This window comes from Dioscorea cayenensis, chromosome 11 (assembly GCF_009730915.1).
Source record: "Dioscorea cayenensis subsp. rotundata cultivar TDr96_F1 chromosome 11, TDr96_F1_v2_PseudoChromosome.rev07_lg8_w22 25.fasta, whole genome shotgun sequence".
NCBI lineage: Eukaryota > Viridiplantae > Streptophyta > Magnoliopsida > Dioscoreales > Dioscoreaceae > Dioscorea > Dioscorea cayenensis.
Window position 1 is genome coordinate 7517101 of NC_052481.1, and position 16294 is coordinate 7533394.

Consider the following 16294-nt stretch of genomic DNA (forward strand, 5'->3'; position numbering starts at 1 on the left):
TGGTGGCTGCACAAACGTGGCTATCAACACTGTTAGATATTAGTACTGGATCACAGTCAGCAATAACAATTAACGGATGACATGATGAGAATGTATGATTAAAGAGAACCATTAGAAGTGTAACCTTTATTTAAACCGCCCCAATTTTGATTTAATTAATACTAATAAAAAAATTAAATATTTCATATTATAAATTTTTTTTTAAATAATGATATATTAGCATTAATAATTTTTAAAATTAATTGCTAAATATATTTATTTAAAAAATGAACTTTAAAACACTAAGTTTATTAACTCATACAAATGAGTAGAGCCTGTAAGAAGGAAAATCAGACAACCAACAGGCGTGTGAAGCCCACCGAACTAATTTGAGAAATCTGCCACGTGGAACTAAACTCTACACGTAATGCAAATGATAGATGGTATCAGAAATCGTGTCGTCCTCACACTATCCAAGAGCTTCGTCTTCTAAACTGCCAGAAAAGAAGCTGGGAATGAACTGCATGAATGCATTAAACCCAGAGCTGTAGTCTTCTTGATCCAATGTCCCTGACAGGTCAAAATGCTACATACTGGTGCGCAGGCACTAACTGTGACTGCAAATCCGATTCAAAAATAAGTTCATCAGGGTAGGAAGCAGTATATGATGCATTTGAGTAATTTCCAGCTGAGTTTAAGTACTTACTGGAAATAATGGATGTTAAGGAGTTACACCAAGAACATACGCTCTTTTGATCACCACAAAGCTCACATAGGGAAGAGATGGTAGCTTTTGTATGAAAAGTTCCCTCAGAAGAAAAATGGTCAACTGTGTGCCCAATATATCTTGAGATCCCTCACCAAAATGCACAATGCACTGGGACATGAAATAAAGCCTACCAGTAAAGCATATAAAAGTGAGGAGCACTTGCTTCACATCATTGTCTGGCCGCTGGTAGCAGGATCAGCATAGAAGAATTTGCATCCTTGAGCTGCAGCAGTTAATAGAACTCCCTTGAATGAATATAACATACAGTTTAGAACAGTAAATAAGCGAAACAAAGTTCACTTGTTGTAATGATCTCCTAGCATGTTCATCCTTCTAAAATCCTTTGAAACATAAACTATATGTATGCCCAAAAATCAATTCATATGGATGTCTGTTTTAAGTACTGAATTACAGCACACAAAGTCAAGCCTTTGTGTACATTTTCTGTGTGAACAGAGCTGATATCCACATACAAATGTATGAATAGATAGAAAGGGGAGAAGTTAGACTATGCTTCATTCCAAATTTTCCGTGACAGACTTGAATACAGTTGGCATATTTGCACAAATTATGTCAAACTATCATAGAACTCTCCCTCCTATCCATACTTGAGAAAAATAAGTTATGGCGAACAATGTGAAACTATCAACCTATAGCTATAAAGTCTTGAATCTTGCAGTAGTCTTCTTATATGATACATGTTTTTGCCCTCAAGAGGAAAAACAAACATAACTTCAAATAAAATACTCTAGTTGGCCCAAAAAGAACAATTTTTTTAATACCTGTGGCATTACTTAGAACATGAACAACCTGCCATTGAAAGGAATGATGTTAACCGTAACTTGTACAAATCCATGTAAATATAAAAAACAATACAGCAACAATTTTGGGTTGAAGACTATCTTACTCCTCGCATCCTATTGAACCTTGTATATCATAGATTTGTTGATATATTATGTACCTCAACTTCATCTCACTCCCAAGTGTAATGGTCAAACCATTTTCAATAGCCCTCTATTTTTATTTAATTTAAGTTGCTCACAGTCAAGCATAATACTTCCATCTAATCTCATCTTTTCAAATAGAAATTCTTATATTTACTGATTTGCATCTTTGATAAACCCATTTAAAGATGCCTTGACTTTTAATAGCCAGGCCTCCCACCAGACTAATTATTAGTGACCTTTAATACCCTTAAAATAGAAAAGGTGATGTATAACGGATCATCCTGATGTCATTTTTTTGGTAAATTTTTTTATAGGGCACCAAACTATGATTCTTTTACATTTTGGGATCCAAACTTCAATTTGAATTAAAATGGTTATCCAACTTCAATTTAATTTAACAAGATAGTCACTCGAGAAATTCTAGCCAATTTTTGATGATGTGATGTCGGAAAAACTCTATTAACATATAAAGATGGAATTGCCAATTGGGCTAACCAGCAGGTCATGTATATGCTGATAAAAAATTTCCAGCATCTACATCATCAAAAATAGACCGGAATCTCACAGGTAACCACCCAGTAAAATAAAGTTGAAGTTGGATAACCATTTTGATTCAAATTGAAGTTTAGACCGTAAATAAATAAATAAATAAGGCCATAGTTTGATGCTCTACCAAAAAATTTACCACATTTTTTTATATCAAAGAGTTCAGAAAGTACAGAAAGTCCTAGACTTGAAGTACATTACAAATCAAATCAAACCTAATATGTGTTTACCTGTATTTTGTGTGCAGGAATATTATTACCCTCCAAACAATCAAATCTTCAGCCACTACAAACTGAACTTTGGAACTCCTGGCCAATACTTGGAATTATTTTTTCTAGTAACCTAAATGACGCCAAAGAAGTAGGAGGGCGATTGTCTAAGAACTGTGATTGTTCATTCTCGAGAACAGCATAAGCATCTGCAAAAGCCTGTTTATTCAACATTCCAAAATATTAGAGACAGCAATGGAACACTTTGTGAGGTAAAGATACCAACTTGACATTTTGAAAAAGAGAGAAACTGATAAATACACTTGCAACACGTATAATGTGCTTGGACCTCCTACACAAACAAGGCAAAAGCATTTTACTACTTCTAAAACAAAAGGAGATAGGAAGTAATCTGTAGGCACATTAAGAGGAAAAACTAGAAAAAGTAACTAATAGAATATCTAATTCTGCTCAATTTAGGGCAAATTTTTTGGCAAGGCACCAAATTATGGCATTTTTTCATTTTGGGGTCTAAACTTCAATTTGAATAAAAATGAGTACCCAACTTCAATTTTATTATACCAAGTAATTATTCAAGAGATTCCGGCCTTTTTTTTATGATGTAGATGCCAAAAATTCTCTGTCAGGACATATATGACATACTATTCGCCAAGCTAGGAATTCTATCTCATTTACTAATAGAGAATTTCCAACATCAGTGACCACCCAGAAAAATAAAATTAAAAATTGAATAATCATTTTGATTTAAATTGAAGTTTGGACCCCAAAATGAAAAAGAATCATAGTTTAGTGCCCTATAAAAAAAATTTACCCGCTCAATTTAGCATGTAAGTTGTAACAATGGATAATCATATTTGATGCTACCAGCTTACATTTAAATTTGTGATAGAAATTTACTTTCAGTGGATAATCTCCGATCCTATTTGTTTACACAAACTGCATCCGATCCTATTTGTTTACACAAACTGCAGCGCATCAACTGCGTGGGTCTTATATCTGACCCATGGAGCAAGAGCTGCCTATATTGTTATCATGAAACATCTGCCGAAAGCCTTATTTGAGGGGAAAAAGGTGAACAACAACAACGGAAAAAAAACATAGAAAAAAAAAAAACAAACTCACATGATTAAACCAGTTGCAAAACCATCAACATAGGTGCAACCATGTACATGTTGCGATTCTTTGAAACAATAAACAACAAGAAGCATAGTGGATGATTTTAAAGGATGAATGGTTGACCTTGATACATTGATGTATGCGAAAGCAGTTCCTCCCAACATTATTAGTGGGATAGAGTGGATCATCGATATGAACTGGATCAAAACTGTAAAGTCACATAGGAGAGTAGCCATAAAAAGATCAAAACAAAAAGCCAAAGATATGTTAAAGCAGCGCAGCAATCAAATCAAGGCTTCTCTAACCTTAAACCCCTTTCTCTCTTCATATAAACTCCACTTCCTTGAATTGATATACGCATTTGACGCGGATCAAACACATTCCTACAAAAATAGATCATAAATAAGGACAATCAGATATAAAAGTGAATTGAACCAAAGAGCCCCTGTATTTCATCAATCAGCAAATATTCCATTTAAATGAACAAAGGCCATATGAAATCACATGTTGAATGTGAAACCAGATTAAAGTTATGGTTTCGTTTAAATGAACAAAGGCCATATGATTGTCACATGCTAACCACAAGAATGTTAAACCAAAAGGAAGTTATCCACCCTCACCCGAAGAAGTAGAGAAAATCCATCAAAAGGCTGCCAAGGCTCTGAGAAAGAAAAGGCAAATAAATCAAGCTGTACAGCTAAATCAGAAAAATAAACACTAGCAAAGAAAAACCAACAGTAACTCTGAAAGTTATCAATCAAATTTAGTGACCCCAATGAAGGTAGTCATATTCATCATTGATCAGTTTGAAATTCAAAAAACAATTGTGCAATGCATATCTTCTGATGTCCAGATTTTAAAATTACATACTAACTCTATATCTATGGAGTGTAGATGGAAGGTGGCAACAGAAAAGAAAAAAAAAAAAAGGAAAGATCAGTCATCATAAGCAGAAAACCAGTTCCAAAAAATTATATAGTGTTCATATCTTCTATGATTATGAAGTTTCTAAAAACCAGCTTTTTTCATCTCTTGCCTTCATATAAAAAAATTACAATTAATCGACTTTCTATAAAGACAAGAAAGAAGTCACTTTATTACCAAAAATAAAAAATTCAAGGTTGTTCCTGCTGCACAAGGATCTGTTCATACCAAAAGTATAGTAAGGCAATATAATCTTCATGTCTTCACAAAGAATTAAGTTTACAAAACACATCAATTTAATATCAACTGAAAGCTACAAAACACGCCAACTTGGCAAGAAAGCGCTGACGAATGCTCTTCATTGGCAAAGTTTAAAATTTGAGGATTTCGACTTCCTAATTTCCCCCTTTATGGCTCTCAAACAATCAATCCAGTCTCAGTTAATTTTACTTTTGAAAATTAAGCAATGGATACTAAACCAAACATCCAACAAAATGGTAAGAATATAGATACTAAAACTCAAAATGCATAAAAATGTTATAGCACTTGCAATATTTTGCATCTCAACAGGATCATGTGTGAATAATGGTTTCAGTCAAATTATTAGCCCCCATCAAGCAGGTAATGTCTTATTAGCATAGTAATTTGAGAATCTAATTGAATAGAATTCCCATACTAATATATGGGTAAAATTTAATTCCCTTTCATTGAGAAAGGTACATCATTAGGATTGTTTGTGTAAGAACAGAACAAAAAACAGTGTAAGACATGACAAATTAAATGACTTACCTGATTGATTGACCGGCCAATATGGTGTTCATGCTGGAGAAATCGTGTAACCAGTAACACCTACATAAAGACACAAGCATGAATGCCGACTGCAAATTATAACTATATCTCTGAATATGTGAATGAGAGTAAGAGTATACAGCTGGTTGGCTAAATGAGAAATCAAGCAATGCTCTTTTTCTTTGAAATTGTAGGAGATGCGTTAAAACCCAAAGGCATAATGTAAGTCAAAGAACATGTGACAAAACTGCAACATTTTCTCCTCAGATTAAGTTAAATAGACCACTGGCACAGAAAACCAGCTGATCAACAGGAATATGTACTTTGCAAATGCAATGTGCTACAGTAATCTAGCCCAAAGTCTAGAAGTTGTTCACTCCAATATACAGAAGTACCATGCGTTTGTATTATATAGAAATCAATCTAGAATATTAAACCACCCAATCATTCCCATCCCATATCTATCTTGTTTGGATATCATCATAACTTCAGCCAAAAAATCACTCACCAGACAATATGAACTTAGGCCACCTGAGTAGGAGTCATCCAGACTACGATCAGCCAAGAACTGCTTTAGTACCAAAGCAAGCGGTATGATCGCTGGAAATTGCTGAGTGAGTTCCCCAACCTTCATATATATACTTCAAAAAATCAGCAGTTGTCATAGCCAATAACATACTAACATAATAATTCTTACATCCTAATCATTGTAAAGGCATGGAACTTCATAGAAGCAGCCTTTCTATGCAAATATATATATATATATATATATATAGCAGTACGAATATAATAATAATAAGAAACTGGTTTGCCCCCAATGGCTACTCTCCTTTGAGCGTGGCCCAAATTAATCTGACGCAAAAGGAACATCAAATTGGTTCAAAGCTAACTACCGAAGAAAACAAGCAAAGAAATAAAGGAGAGACATGAGGGTTTTCCTACTAAATGACCAAGTGGGTAAACCATGCCTCAAGTATCAGTAGAACTCCATATGGCATGAAACAAACCAATGCTATAAAATAACTGTCACAGAATTTCTAATTGATTATGCACCTCATCAACAAACCAATGCTATAAAATAACTGCCACAGAATTTCTAATTGATTATACACCTAATCAATTTCTGGAAACCAACTAAAACTCAGGAAGGTTTAAGAAGCTTCACCTAATAACCTTCAGTAATTAATTATCAGCCATTAACTTGGCCTCTTAGTATGATAATTAAAATCAAGACATGGATGGAATTTATCAAATTACGAAACAGTTTTCCAATAGTCCTTGCACCAAAAACTATCCCAATTGTTACCCTGTTCATGAAACAAAACCTAGAACCAAAACTCAACCAGAAGGAACTAAATACAGTACATATTTTGGGGTGGTGAAACTAAAACTAACAGTACATTATTCCTAAATCAAATCAGAGATAGCAGTGCGCCATTGTGCTCCACAAAAGATGGGAGAAAGTATTGCTTTAGCAGTTGAATGAATTTCTACCATTCAATACATGCATGCCAGCACAATCACAGTACATTGCCTTGCCTACTAACCCCAAAACCGGCTTGCTCCAATGGTTCATGAATAAAAGAACCGTGAAACATGAGACAGGTGAATAAACAAATAAAGAAGCAAGTTGTGCATACACACTGCGAAGTGGGAGAAGTGGTGCGTTGCAAATATATCCTTGTGAAAATTGTATGAATGAGCCGTAAAGAAGGCATGTATTTCAGAGGCCCTCTGGAATATGACCAGAAAGAATTAAATGTTCGCAAGTAATCTCACCTACATAACAAATTTCACATCTGCACTATTATATATCCCTATGGCACCTAAAACCCTCATATCAGGCCTTCATCAGTGGCCATCACCAGAAAGCGACAATAAAGGTTCTAAAAGTACTAGTGCTTTGTAAGGGAATGTAAGGAATTATGAACTTTGAGAGCTGCATATGCAATTAAGCAATCTTATATGAAACAAACCCAACATAGGATTGCATTATTTGTGTTACCAAGAGATGTTGAAGGTAAAGGAATACCAATTCTGAAGTTTGAAGTCCAGTGTGAGACGGTGATTTAAAGCTGATATCAAGACGAATTAGCTTCACATCAATGTAATCATCCTTCATCAATTTTGATGACAAGGGCAAAGACTTATTCTCGGAGAGAGGTTGATCAGAATGAGGACCACCCCCATGTCCAAGATGTGCATTGCTGGCCCATACTTTCTGAGCATCTGAATTTGAAGAGTTTCGATTTGAAGAGATGTAATCATGAGGGACCTCAGCCACTAGATTAATAACAGGTATCTGAAAAAAATATTTTCATGAGGATACAATTAAAAAAAGGCTAGACCATAGAATAAGAGATGAAGTAGAAAATGAAACAAAGGCATTACAGCTGTATTTTCTATTGTTTTTAGGGAGTCATTTCGGACCCAATCCTGATTCGCAAGATACCTAGCCGCATGCTGAAATCAATAACCGGGAGATATAAATACTCAATTACAGTAAAACAGAACTCGCAGTTAGGATTGCCTCAAAGATAATAACAGAAAAGAATAATTAGGCATAAAAAAGTCGAGCTCTACTCAAATGTGGGTCAATACATCAAAACCCACACTGCCTTCAAATAGCTGTTGGCATAACATAAATAAAATCAGAATCCAGAATAGTATCCAATTGAAAGAAGCCTGAAACTGTTAAATGAAATTCACTTCATGCACATGCCTCAACAAATATTACTTGACCAATAAAAGACAAAGCTATAAGACAATATTCATGATTTACTGATAGATTCAAGCTGTATTACTGAATTATATCTTAAGTGAAGAACCTATGATATATTCTGTATAAGAGAATACTTGAAAACAGATTTAAAACCTCAGAGAAATCCCAGATGTAGCATGGATTAATAAACCAAACTTCTCTTAGACAACCACCTTTCCTCATACATTTAGAGCCTCAAATAGCAATTAAAGACATAAGAAGCTTACTACGAGTTACTGACATCTGCCAGTATCAAAACTTATCATTTCCATAAGAACAATATTTAAATGCAACAAAACCATTCACATATCACATCAATTTCAAGCAAGCAACAATATTTCTACATAGTAAGTCTTTTACTTAATGTAAACATTTTAAATCACCTGTCATATTTTAAGTAAACATAGAACCTAAACGGCAGCAACTCACTTTAGCAGCATTTAGGCTGAGTCCCAACAAAGCCCACAGTGTGTCAATCAAGTAGGTGAAGAGTTGGGATATGCAGTTCAACAAAACTGGGAATTACATGATAACACCAAGATAAATTTGCACCCAAATCATATAACTAATACGTATGGTCAGCAAATACAATTTTTCCCATTTGGACAAGAGCATTCAAGGAAGGACCTTCAAGTAGGTATTAGAAAGATTTTGTTCACAAGCACTTCCACTCTACACGGCCATCCAGACATCACTCCCCTATAGATTTATCATGCTTTCAAGATCATGTTGACATGAGTAACAAAAAAAATTGCATGAAATCTAATCCCTACAGAATCCAGGTAATGAACTAATTAAATTGGCAGAGTGTGAAATTTTTTTAACCAGTTCTTTCAGCCAACACAGGCATCCCAACTTCCGCCCATCAAGTTATCATGCATCCAAAACATGACAAGAAAAACAAAGAAATTGCATAAAACCTAATCCCCAAGAAATCCAAGCAATGAGCTAATTAAATGGACTATGGAACTCCGTTTGCAGGCAATTTCACCCTCTATAGCCATCCTGACAATATCCCTACCATCAATATATCACACTTCCAGTCTATCAGAATCACGTTGATATGAAAAACAAAGCACTGAATAACATGTAGACCCTGAGGAATGTAACCCAAGCAATGAAATAATTAAATGGACTGAGTATAGAATTTTTGAACCAGCTTTATCTTGATCAAATCTACAGAACAATAACAAGCTACAGAAAATACTGAATGACTATTCACTGAAGTATACTGCAGGTTCTCCGCAACTCTATATTGTGAAGAGAAACTCCAGATCAGATACTATGCACACTTCCCAACCAAAGGCCAGAAAACTCAATTTATTTTGCCATGGTGATGCATTAGTTATGTTCCAATTAACCAAAAGAACTGTAAATACAAATGGACTATTAGATTTTTGCTTCCTGTTTTATGGAGCTAGACTAACTTAACCAACTATGGGACAAGAAAGATCAATGTGAAAATTGTACAACCATCATGAGAAATCTTTTTCCCTTGCATTCATTTTTTTGTTTCTTCGCTGCCATTATGCCTACCTGAAGACATGTTTCCTTTATTCCATTACGACCTTCCAAAATTCCAGCTTCTTTAATAGGTTCCTGAAAAGCAACTCCACTCAGATGTTTTCCAAAGATAAATGCATAACACAATTGTAAAAAACCCAGCTTTGTATGTCTTACCAAATTCCGTACTGGTGGAAGAGAAACCACAAGATCTACATCACTAGTGGGAAGAGCTAAACCAGTTGCACAAGAACCAAAAATATTGGTACGAGAACGAGGCCAAAGGACTTGAAGAGCTCGTGTGACCCTCATTACAGCCCAATTAATGTAGGGCTTCCTTGTCAGGTGCTCAGCAGATACCTTAGATTCACCATTCATGAGGAACCAGCAGTTACCTTGGAGTCAAGATGATAAGTACAAGAAAATTCACAATATATCATCTAATGTAAATCAGTGAACCCTTGGCATATCACTAATTAATAATTAAAAAAAATTCTGGTAAAAAATTGCTGAAAAGAATAAAATAATCAAGCAACCTAACAAAGATCTGCAAAACTTGCTGATCTAAAGTAGTATACAGACAAGAAAGAACAAAAGTATATAACAAGGTAAACAGCTAGATATTCAAGGAACTTATAAAGCAAGACAACAAAAAAATATCTATCTCCATACTCCATATAGACATAACACACTAATCAGGAATTTCCTTCAAGATGAGGTGAGAAATTTATCATCTATGGCAGATAAAGATTTATAAAAGTGGGGCAAAAGGGGAATGGAACTGCACCACCATCAGTAATTAACTAATATTTTCCACTTGCAAACATCCTGAGGTGTGATGATGAATGATATTGTAAAAGTAGCTTTAAAACAATATGACATAGAATACAGAGTTGAAGAAGATATAAGGACGTGCATGTGATGGCTACAGTTAACAATGAAACAAGACAATAATACTCAAAACAGCACTCGGCACAGTCGCACAAACAACCAAATTTTCTTGCAAGACATTTTGTCCAAAAATTGAGATTTCCATATTCAATAACCCATCACTCTTTTTTCCCTTTCACTATGACTACTGCTCCGCATTATTTTAGTTCCCTTGCTCTTTACTCAATTCCATGCCCAGCCATTAATCATGCTATACTTATCTTCTCAAGCACCAAGTTAGGATGGTGTTGTGACATCCATAAGAGGCGTTCACAGCTTGGCACCAAGTGTGAGTAAAATAAGTTATCCAAAGATAGCAATGAAAAATATAATCAAAGTAATTATGGCACATTTGTCACAAGGTAATATAATTGTATTAGGCAACTATGGAAGCAAGATTCCATGTATGTGTATGAGTGTGTATGTGGTGTGTCAACTTAGAAGCACCCATCTTGGTTCCCAGGTGAAATTTTTATATATATCTCGGTAGGCAAAGACAATAAAAGAAATATGACATTCAAGAATCAAGACCAACACACCTGCTTCCAGAAAGAATCAATTTCATCATGGAGAAGACACTGCAGAAGGGATAAGGGTGTCTTATCATTAGAGTTCAACAAATCAGGAGGTTGCAGAGGCAATGCAATATCTGGCTGAAAGAAAAAATTCTCAATCAGAAATTTTGAAGAAAAAAATTCCACAAACTTATTTCAGTGGACTTTGAGATAAAACACTGACATGTTCCTGATCACAAGCTAATTGAGAAACATTCAGCAGATGATCCTGCAGCAAGGGCCCCCCAATTGATTGCACCACTGGAAAGGCAGAGATGCCCTTGTTTCCCCATGAAGGCCAAAGAACTTCAGTGCTATCTATAGAAATGTGACTTTCATCTAAAGCTTCTTCACGATACCAAGTTCTCATACCCCAGTGCCTCGGACTTGAGCTCCCTGACCTGACAATAGGGAATCCTCGCTTCCTAGATCCTCCAACAGGAGATGGTGGAGGCGGACGGGGCACTCGAGGGACCGAAAGTACCACAGGAGATGGAGGTCTTTTTATTCTGGGGGCATCTCTTATGGTGGAAGGTAAGCATGGGTTTTTATGATCATGACTTAGCATAAACTCAGATCTAGATCCCTTCCTTGCAATAGTTGGAACAATGATTGGCCGGAGCACGGGATAAGGAAGAGGGTCACCTTTTGTTCCTTCAACACTTATAGGTGAATTATTTAATGATTTTGGATGTTTCTCATCTGTAGCATCTGAGACTGAAGGCACTGAGTTCATTGGCTTTCCGATCATATCATTCCTTGTAATAGCGTAACCTACAGCCTGATGGCCTGGTCCCAGAGAATCAAATGGAGAACAAAATGGAGCAGCAGGTGGTGAAGCCAAACCATTTGTATTGTAGGATGCAGAGATCCCAGGCATACCGACCATATCATCAATTGTTCTGTTTAGTTCTGCCTCATGCCATGCCCAAGAGCTATCTTCAGAACTATATGAAGGTGGCCGAGAAAAGCCTGCTCCAACATGTTCAGAAGTATTCCAATACATAACTCCACCACCAAAAAATTGATTATAATCTCTTGTAGAAAGTGTATGAGCATCTGATTCTTCTTCAGATAACCAATAACTATCAGTGTCATCCATGAACTCAGACATGATTTTAGAATCATAAGCATCCATAACATCCCAAGTATGTTTCCAGTCATTTACACTAGAAGAACCATTTATTTGCATTCTATGAGAAGAAAAGCCTGGGCAGAATGACGGCTGTAGCCTTGAAGCATAACAAGAATCATAACTTGACGTCACTGTCTGACTTAGTCTACTATAGCTCTTTACCATTGGAGGCCAGTCAAAACTCATGGGCACAGCCAGGGAAGGCAATATTCTGCTACGCCCACATTCCGTTGACGAGCTTCTCACCTGGTGCCTTGGAGGAAGGAAAGACTGGTGGTGATTGGGCAATTTCTGACTAACATCCAAATGTAGTCTGTCAGTCGCAGTTGGGAGATTCTGTGAATTCACAGATGCATAATGAAAAGAAGCTAAGTTAGGCCACTCATGTGACGTAGAGCCACTGGAGGTAGCCACATAATAATCACTGCTATTACATTGGATAAGTGTATTTTTCTTATTCAAAACATCCTTAGACAAGTTTGGAGAATTAGACTCCGAGGTTGTGTCACAAAGGAATCCAGACTTTTGAGGCTCATGCTCCTCTATGGAAACATTTTCAAGACACTGCGCAGAAAGTGTAAAGCAGCTGTAAGTATTTCCAGGATTCCATTTGGGAGAAGTGGCATGGTTTCCAATTAGTTCGTGAGTGTTGTCATTGGCTACAGGTGTAAATGTTTTTTCTGAGGAGCCTTGCAACTCAATATCACAATGTGAAACAACAATGTCTCCATCTTCATATATACTGGAGCATGGACAAGAAATTACACCATCAAAAGAGCAACCTGGGCTGGGATGAGGGAAATGGTTTATCTGAGCAACATTGATAGATTCAGATTCACCTGCAATATCTGGCTTATCTGAAACATTAGCAGAGCTTGATTTTGGTGATTGCTCACACATGATAGGATCTGCCTTAAGGTGAATAGTTGAAACACTAACTGGAACAGGGCTAGGAAATTTCTTGTTTACAGTATCAGGATTTCCACCCGACTTTGAGCTAGCCGCTTTATTCTTGGATCTTTTTCTCCCACTCTTTTTTTTAGTAACACGAACCGTGCAATCAACCAAGTGCTTGGAAGGCTCCTAGATGAAAATGACAGATCAATAAAGCAAACAACATAAAAAATGGAAATACATCCAAAGATGGTTACCATGTCAGAGCCTCTTAATGGGGTCTTGCTCTCAACAGTGTCCACAACCAAAGCACTTTTTTTGGCCAATAAAGAGAGAGTATTTTGCCGTGCACCAAGGCCGGAGCACCTATTCCCCACAGATGGTGCATTACATGCATGGTCCTGGAAGTAAAATCCTCAATATTGATAAGAGTATTTTGAGTGTGAAACTTAAGTTCACTAGATCTTGACAACAACAGACAAGAGCAGGAGTAATACCAAACTAGGTTTTTGATTTGCAGCATTGATTACGGAGAGCTTAGACGACGAACTAAGCCTTTTTGAATTATGGAGCTTCTTCTTTCCTTTTCGATAGGACATGCCAAATTCGTCTTTATTCTTATTTTGGATGGGATTAAGCTTTGGATCACCAATTAGCTCAAGGTTTACATAATCGATGGAGACAATCATGAGAAAACCTCGGAGTTTCCTCAAGATAAAATCAGAGATAGAACTACTAGAAGTTAAGGAGCTGAAAAATATTGCCTCCTTTTCAAATTCCTCTTCCTGCAACTTTGAAAACATTAGAGATATCTCATGTATCACTGCTAATCTGTTCAAACAATCTCCCATAGAAGGTAACTTTTGATGATGAGGGAAAGACAGCATGACATCACAACGCAAGTAGGGATTTTGCCTCATGCTCTGCCAAGAGTTTCCTGCTTGATGGCCCACAGACAAATCATCCTCAACATTAGCTGTGGTTGAGCACATAACAAAATCATTAACCTGAAGATATGCAGCAGCAATATATCAGCAGCCATTAATTTATACAACAAACTTGCTCATAAATAGAATACAGAAGACATTAAGGTATGCATTTTGACCACAATAAGCCAATGCATAATACTTAAGAATTTAATCACAATAAATTTCACCAAAACACAGAAGTTAATAATAGAAAGCTGCCAGCAAACTTCTTTATACAAACAAAGGAACAGTGACCACTTAATCTTAGTGTAGTGAGCTTGTGGTCTTCCCAAAGATGACAATCCAAGAAAGCAGCATTGGCTTCGGTGGCAGTAAAAAGGCCAACCTTGCAAATTTTGATAGCAAAAAGGGATAGCAAAATGCAAAGGCTTTCCGATCAACCACATTCAATAAAAGAGCAATCGCATATCTTGAAAATTAGGGCAATAAAGATTCATATACTACCAGTGTCATGCTAATTTGGGTCTTAGAATCTTCTAAAAGCTCATTGAAGAAAATGAGATTCAGCCTGTTATATCAACCACCAGGAGGATGCAAGGTTTTATCATGTGTACCAAACTAAACAAACATATTGTCACACTAAAGCATAAGAGATGGTAGTAAATATATGATGTGCACAACCAGACAATTGAGATCATAAGAATCAAGATTGAAACGATAGGGGTCTGGAGATTTCACAGAGGACAACTTAGCAGTCAAAAGCTCAAAGTACACATGATGATCAATGTGAATGTAGTTGCCCATATTCCTAGTCATCAAACTTCTTTCTCACTTCAGTGCAGAAAAGAAATCAGCAGATGATAATTGTAGAGCTAAAGCAAAATTACTACCAGAAATTTTGATGCCTTCCCCAAAATAGTCACCATCATGGTCCTCCTACATTCTACACCCAACCCAACCCACCAATCAATGCACCTCTTTTTCCTCCAGAACATATTAGCCGCCACACCGGCACCCGCCACAGCTGCAGCTATCTCCTTCTCCTTGACCTTTCCGACCTTCATCTTCTTCCCCTTCATAGAAGCAAGCCATGAAAGCCTCAAGGCCACCTCAATCCTACTAGCAAGAAAGGCCTCCATACTGTAATACCCCATATCCTTCAACCAATCCATCTCCACCCACGGGGCGCCCAAACCCTCCACTTCCCCTCTCAAGAACCTCCCCCCAGAGATCCCATCCATGGCCTCCACAAAACAATCCACATCCGCAACAAATTCCTCAGCGACAGTGAACGAATCCAAAGAGCAGTCAGAGATCCGCTCGGAATCATGAGTCGAGAACATCAAAACCGCGCGGGAAAGAGCAAGGAAATGTGGATTAGATGAAGAGGCGCGGGCGAGGAGGCCAAGAGAGCGACGGGAGAGGAGGGACGGTAGCTCGGACGAGGACGGGAGGTCGGAGAGGAGGAAGAAGACGGAAGGCCCACGGGAGCGGAGACGAGAGAGCATAAGGCGGAGGACGCGGAGGAAGTCGGGGTGGAGGACAGTGAGGGAAGCCCGGCGATGTTGAGCAGAGAGTGAGGAGAACCATTGGAGGATGGAGGAACGAGGACTGGAGCTAGGGTTTGGAGAGGAAGAGGAGGAGTGGTATAGAGCGATGTGGGCGGCGAGGGTGTCGATGAGCTGCTGGGAATCCATGGATCATGGAAACGCGGGGGGCGCGGGGGGCAATGGCGTTTCGGGACCGGCAAGCGGACGCTGCGGTGCTGGCTTGGGAGCGTTTGATTCGGAAGCGAAAATTGAGGAATGAGTTGGTCTATCTGGGCATTGGTTCTTTTTTTATGAGCTTTGAGATTCGTGATTTGGTTGATGTCTGTATCTTTGGTTCCGACGGTTTGATCTCTGCTTGATAAGGTGTTAACATCGGGTATTTCTCAATGTTTTAATAACTGGAACGGTTGTTGGCCTGGTTAGGCAATCAGTTTCGGTCTAGTTGAACCGGTTATAATGACCAGTTCAACCGGATTTAATTTTTTAAATAAATAAATATTTAAAAATTAAAAAGCATTAAAAAATATGTAAAAAATAATTTCAGAATTAAGGAAAAATAATAAAAAAATATATAAATTATATATTGCAAAGTTAAATTACCTTTATTAGGTGACAAAGTCTGAACTTTACATAAAATTAAAATTTTCAAAATACAAATATATAAGGATACAACTATACAACAAATATTGAAAAATAAAGAATTAAATAAAATATAAGTATACAAGTATACTACAACAA

General features: G+C 37.0%; 1 protein-coding gene across 7 annotated transcripts; it reads right to left on the reverse strand.

The window, feature by feature from the left end:
* Positions 1–238: 238 nt before the first annotated feature.
* Positions 239–15836, reverse strand: LOC120272657. 7 transcript variants are annotated; one of them, XM_039279533.1, is made up of 18 exons: positions 14897–15833; positions 13575–14084; positions 13335–13478; positions 11233–13266; positions 11034–11147; positions 9742–9924; positions 9598–9660; positions 7692–7763; positions 7333–7602; positions 5809–5928; positions 5301–5360; positions 4208–4248; positions 3893–3970; positions 3711–3795; positions 2472–2669; positions 880–971; positions 686–769; positions 239–596 (listed from the first exon to the last, which is right to left on the reverse strand). In XM_039279533.1, the coding sequence occupies exons 1-15, from the start codon at positions 15701–15703 to the stop codon at positions 2520–2522; spliced, it is 4731 nt and encodes a 1576-aa protein (XP_039135467.1). In that variant the 5' UTR covers positions 15704–15833; the 3' UTR covers positions 239–596; positions 686–769; positions 880–971; positions 2472–2519. The 7 variants fall into 7 exon arrangements, with proteins under 7 accessions (XP_039135467.1, XP_039135466.1, XP_039135469.1 ...); XM_039279532.1 differs by having other exon boundaries at positions 686–993; positions 14897–15834; XM_039279535.1 differs by lacking the exon at positions 686–769.
* Positions 15837–16294: the final 458 nt, after the last annotated feature.

Excerpts from the sequence above, each read along its gene's own strand:
- LOC120272657 (XM_039279532.1), bottom strand. The coding sequence starts at position 15,703 with ATGGATTCCCAGCAGCTCATCGACACCCTCGCCGCCCACATCGCTCTA. Across the intron at positions 13,479-13,574 it reads CAAATCAAAAACCTAGTTTG|GACCATGCATGTAATGCACC; the intron begins GTATTACTCCTG and ends TTTTACTTCCAG. Across the intron at positions 5,361-5,808 it reads GCCTAAGTTCATATTGTCTG|GTGTTACTGGTTACACGATT; the intron begins GTGAGTGATTTT and ends GTCTTTATGTAG.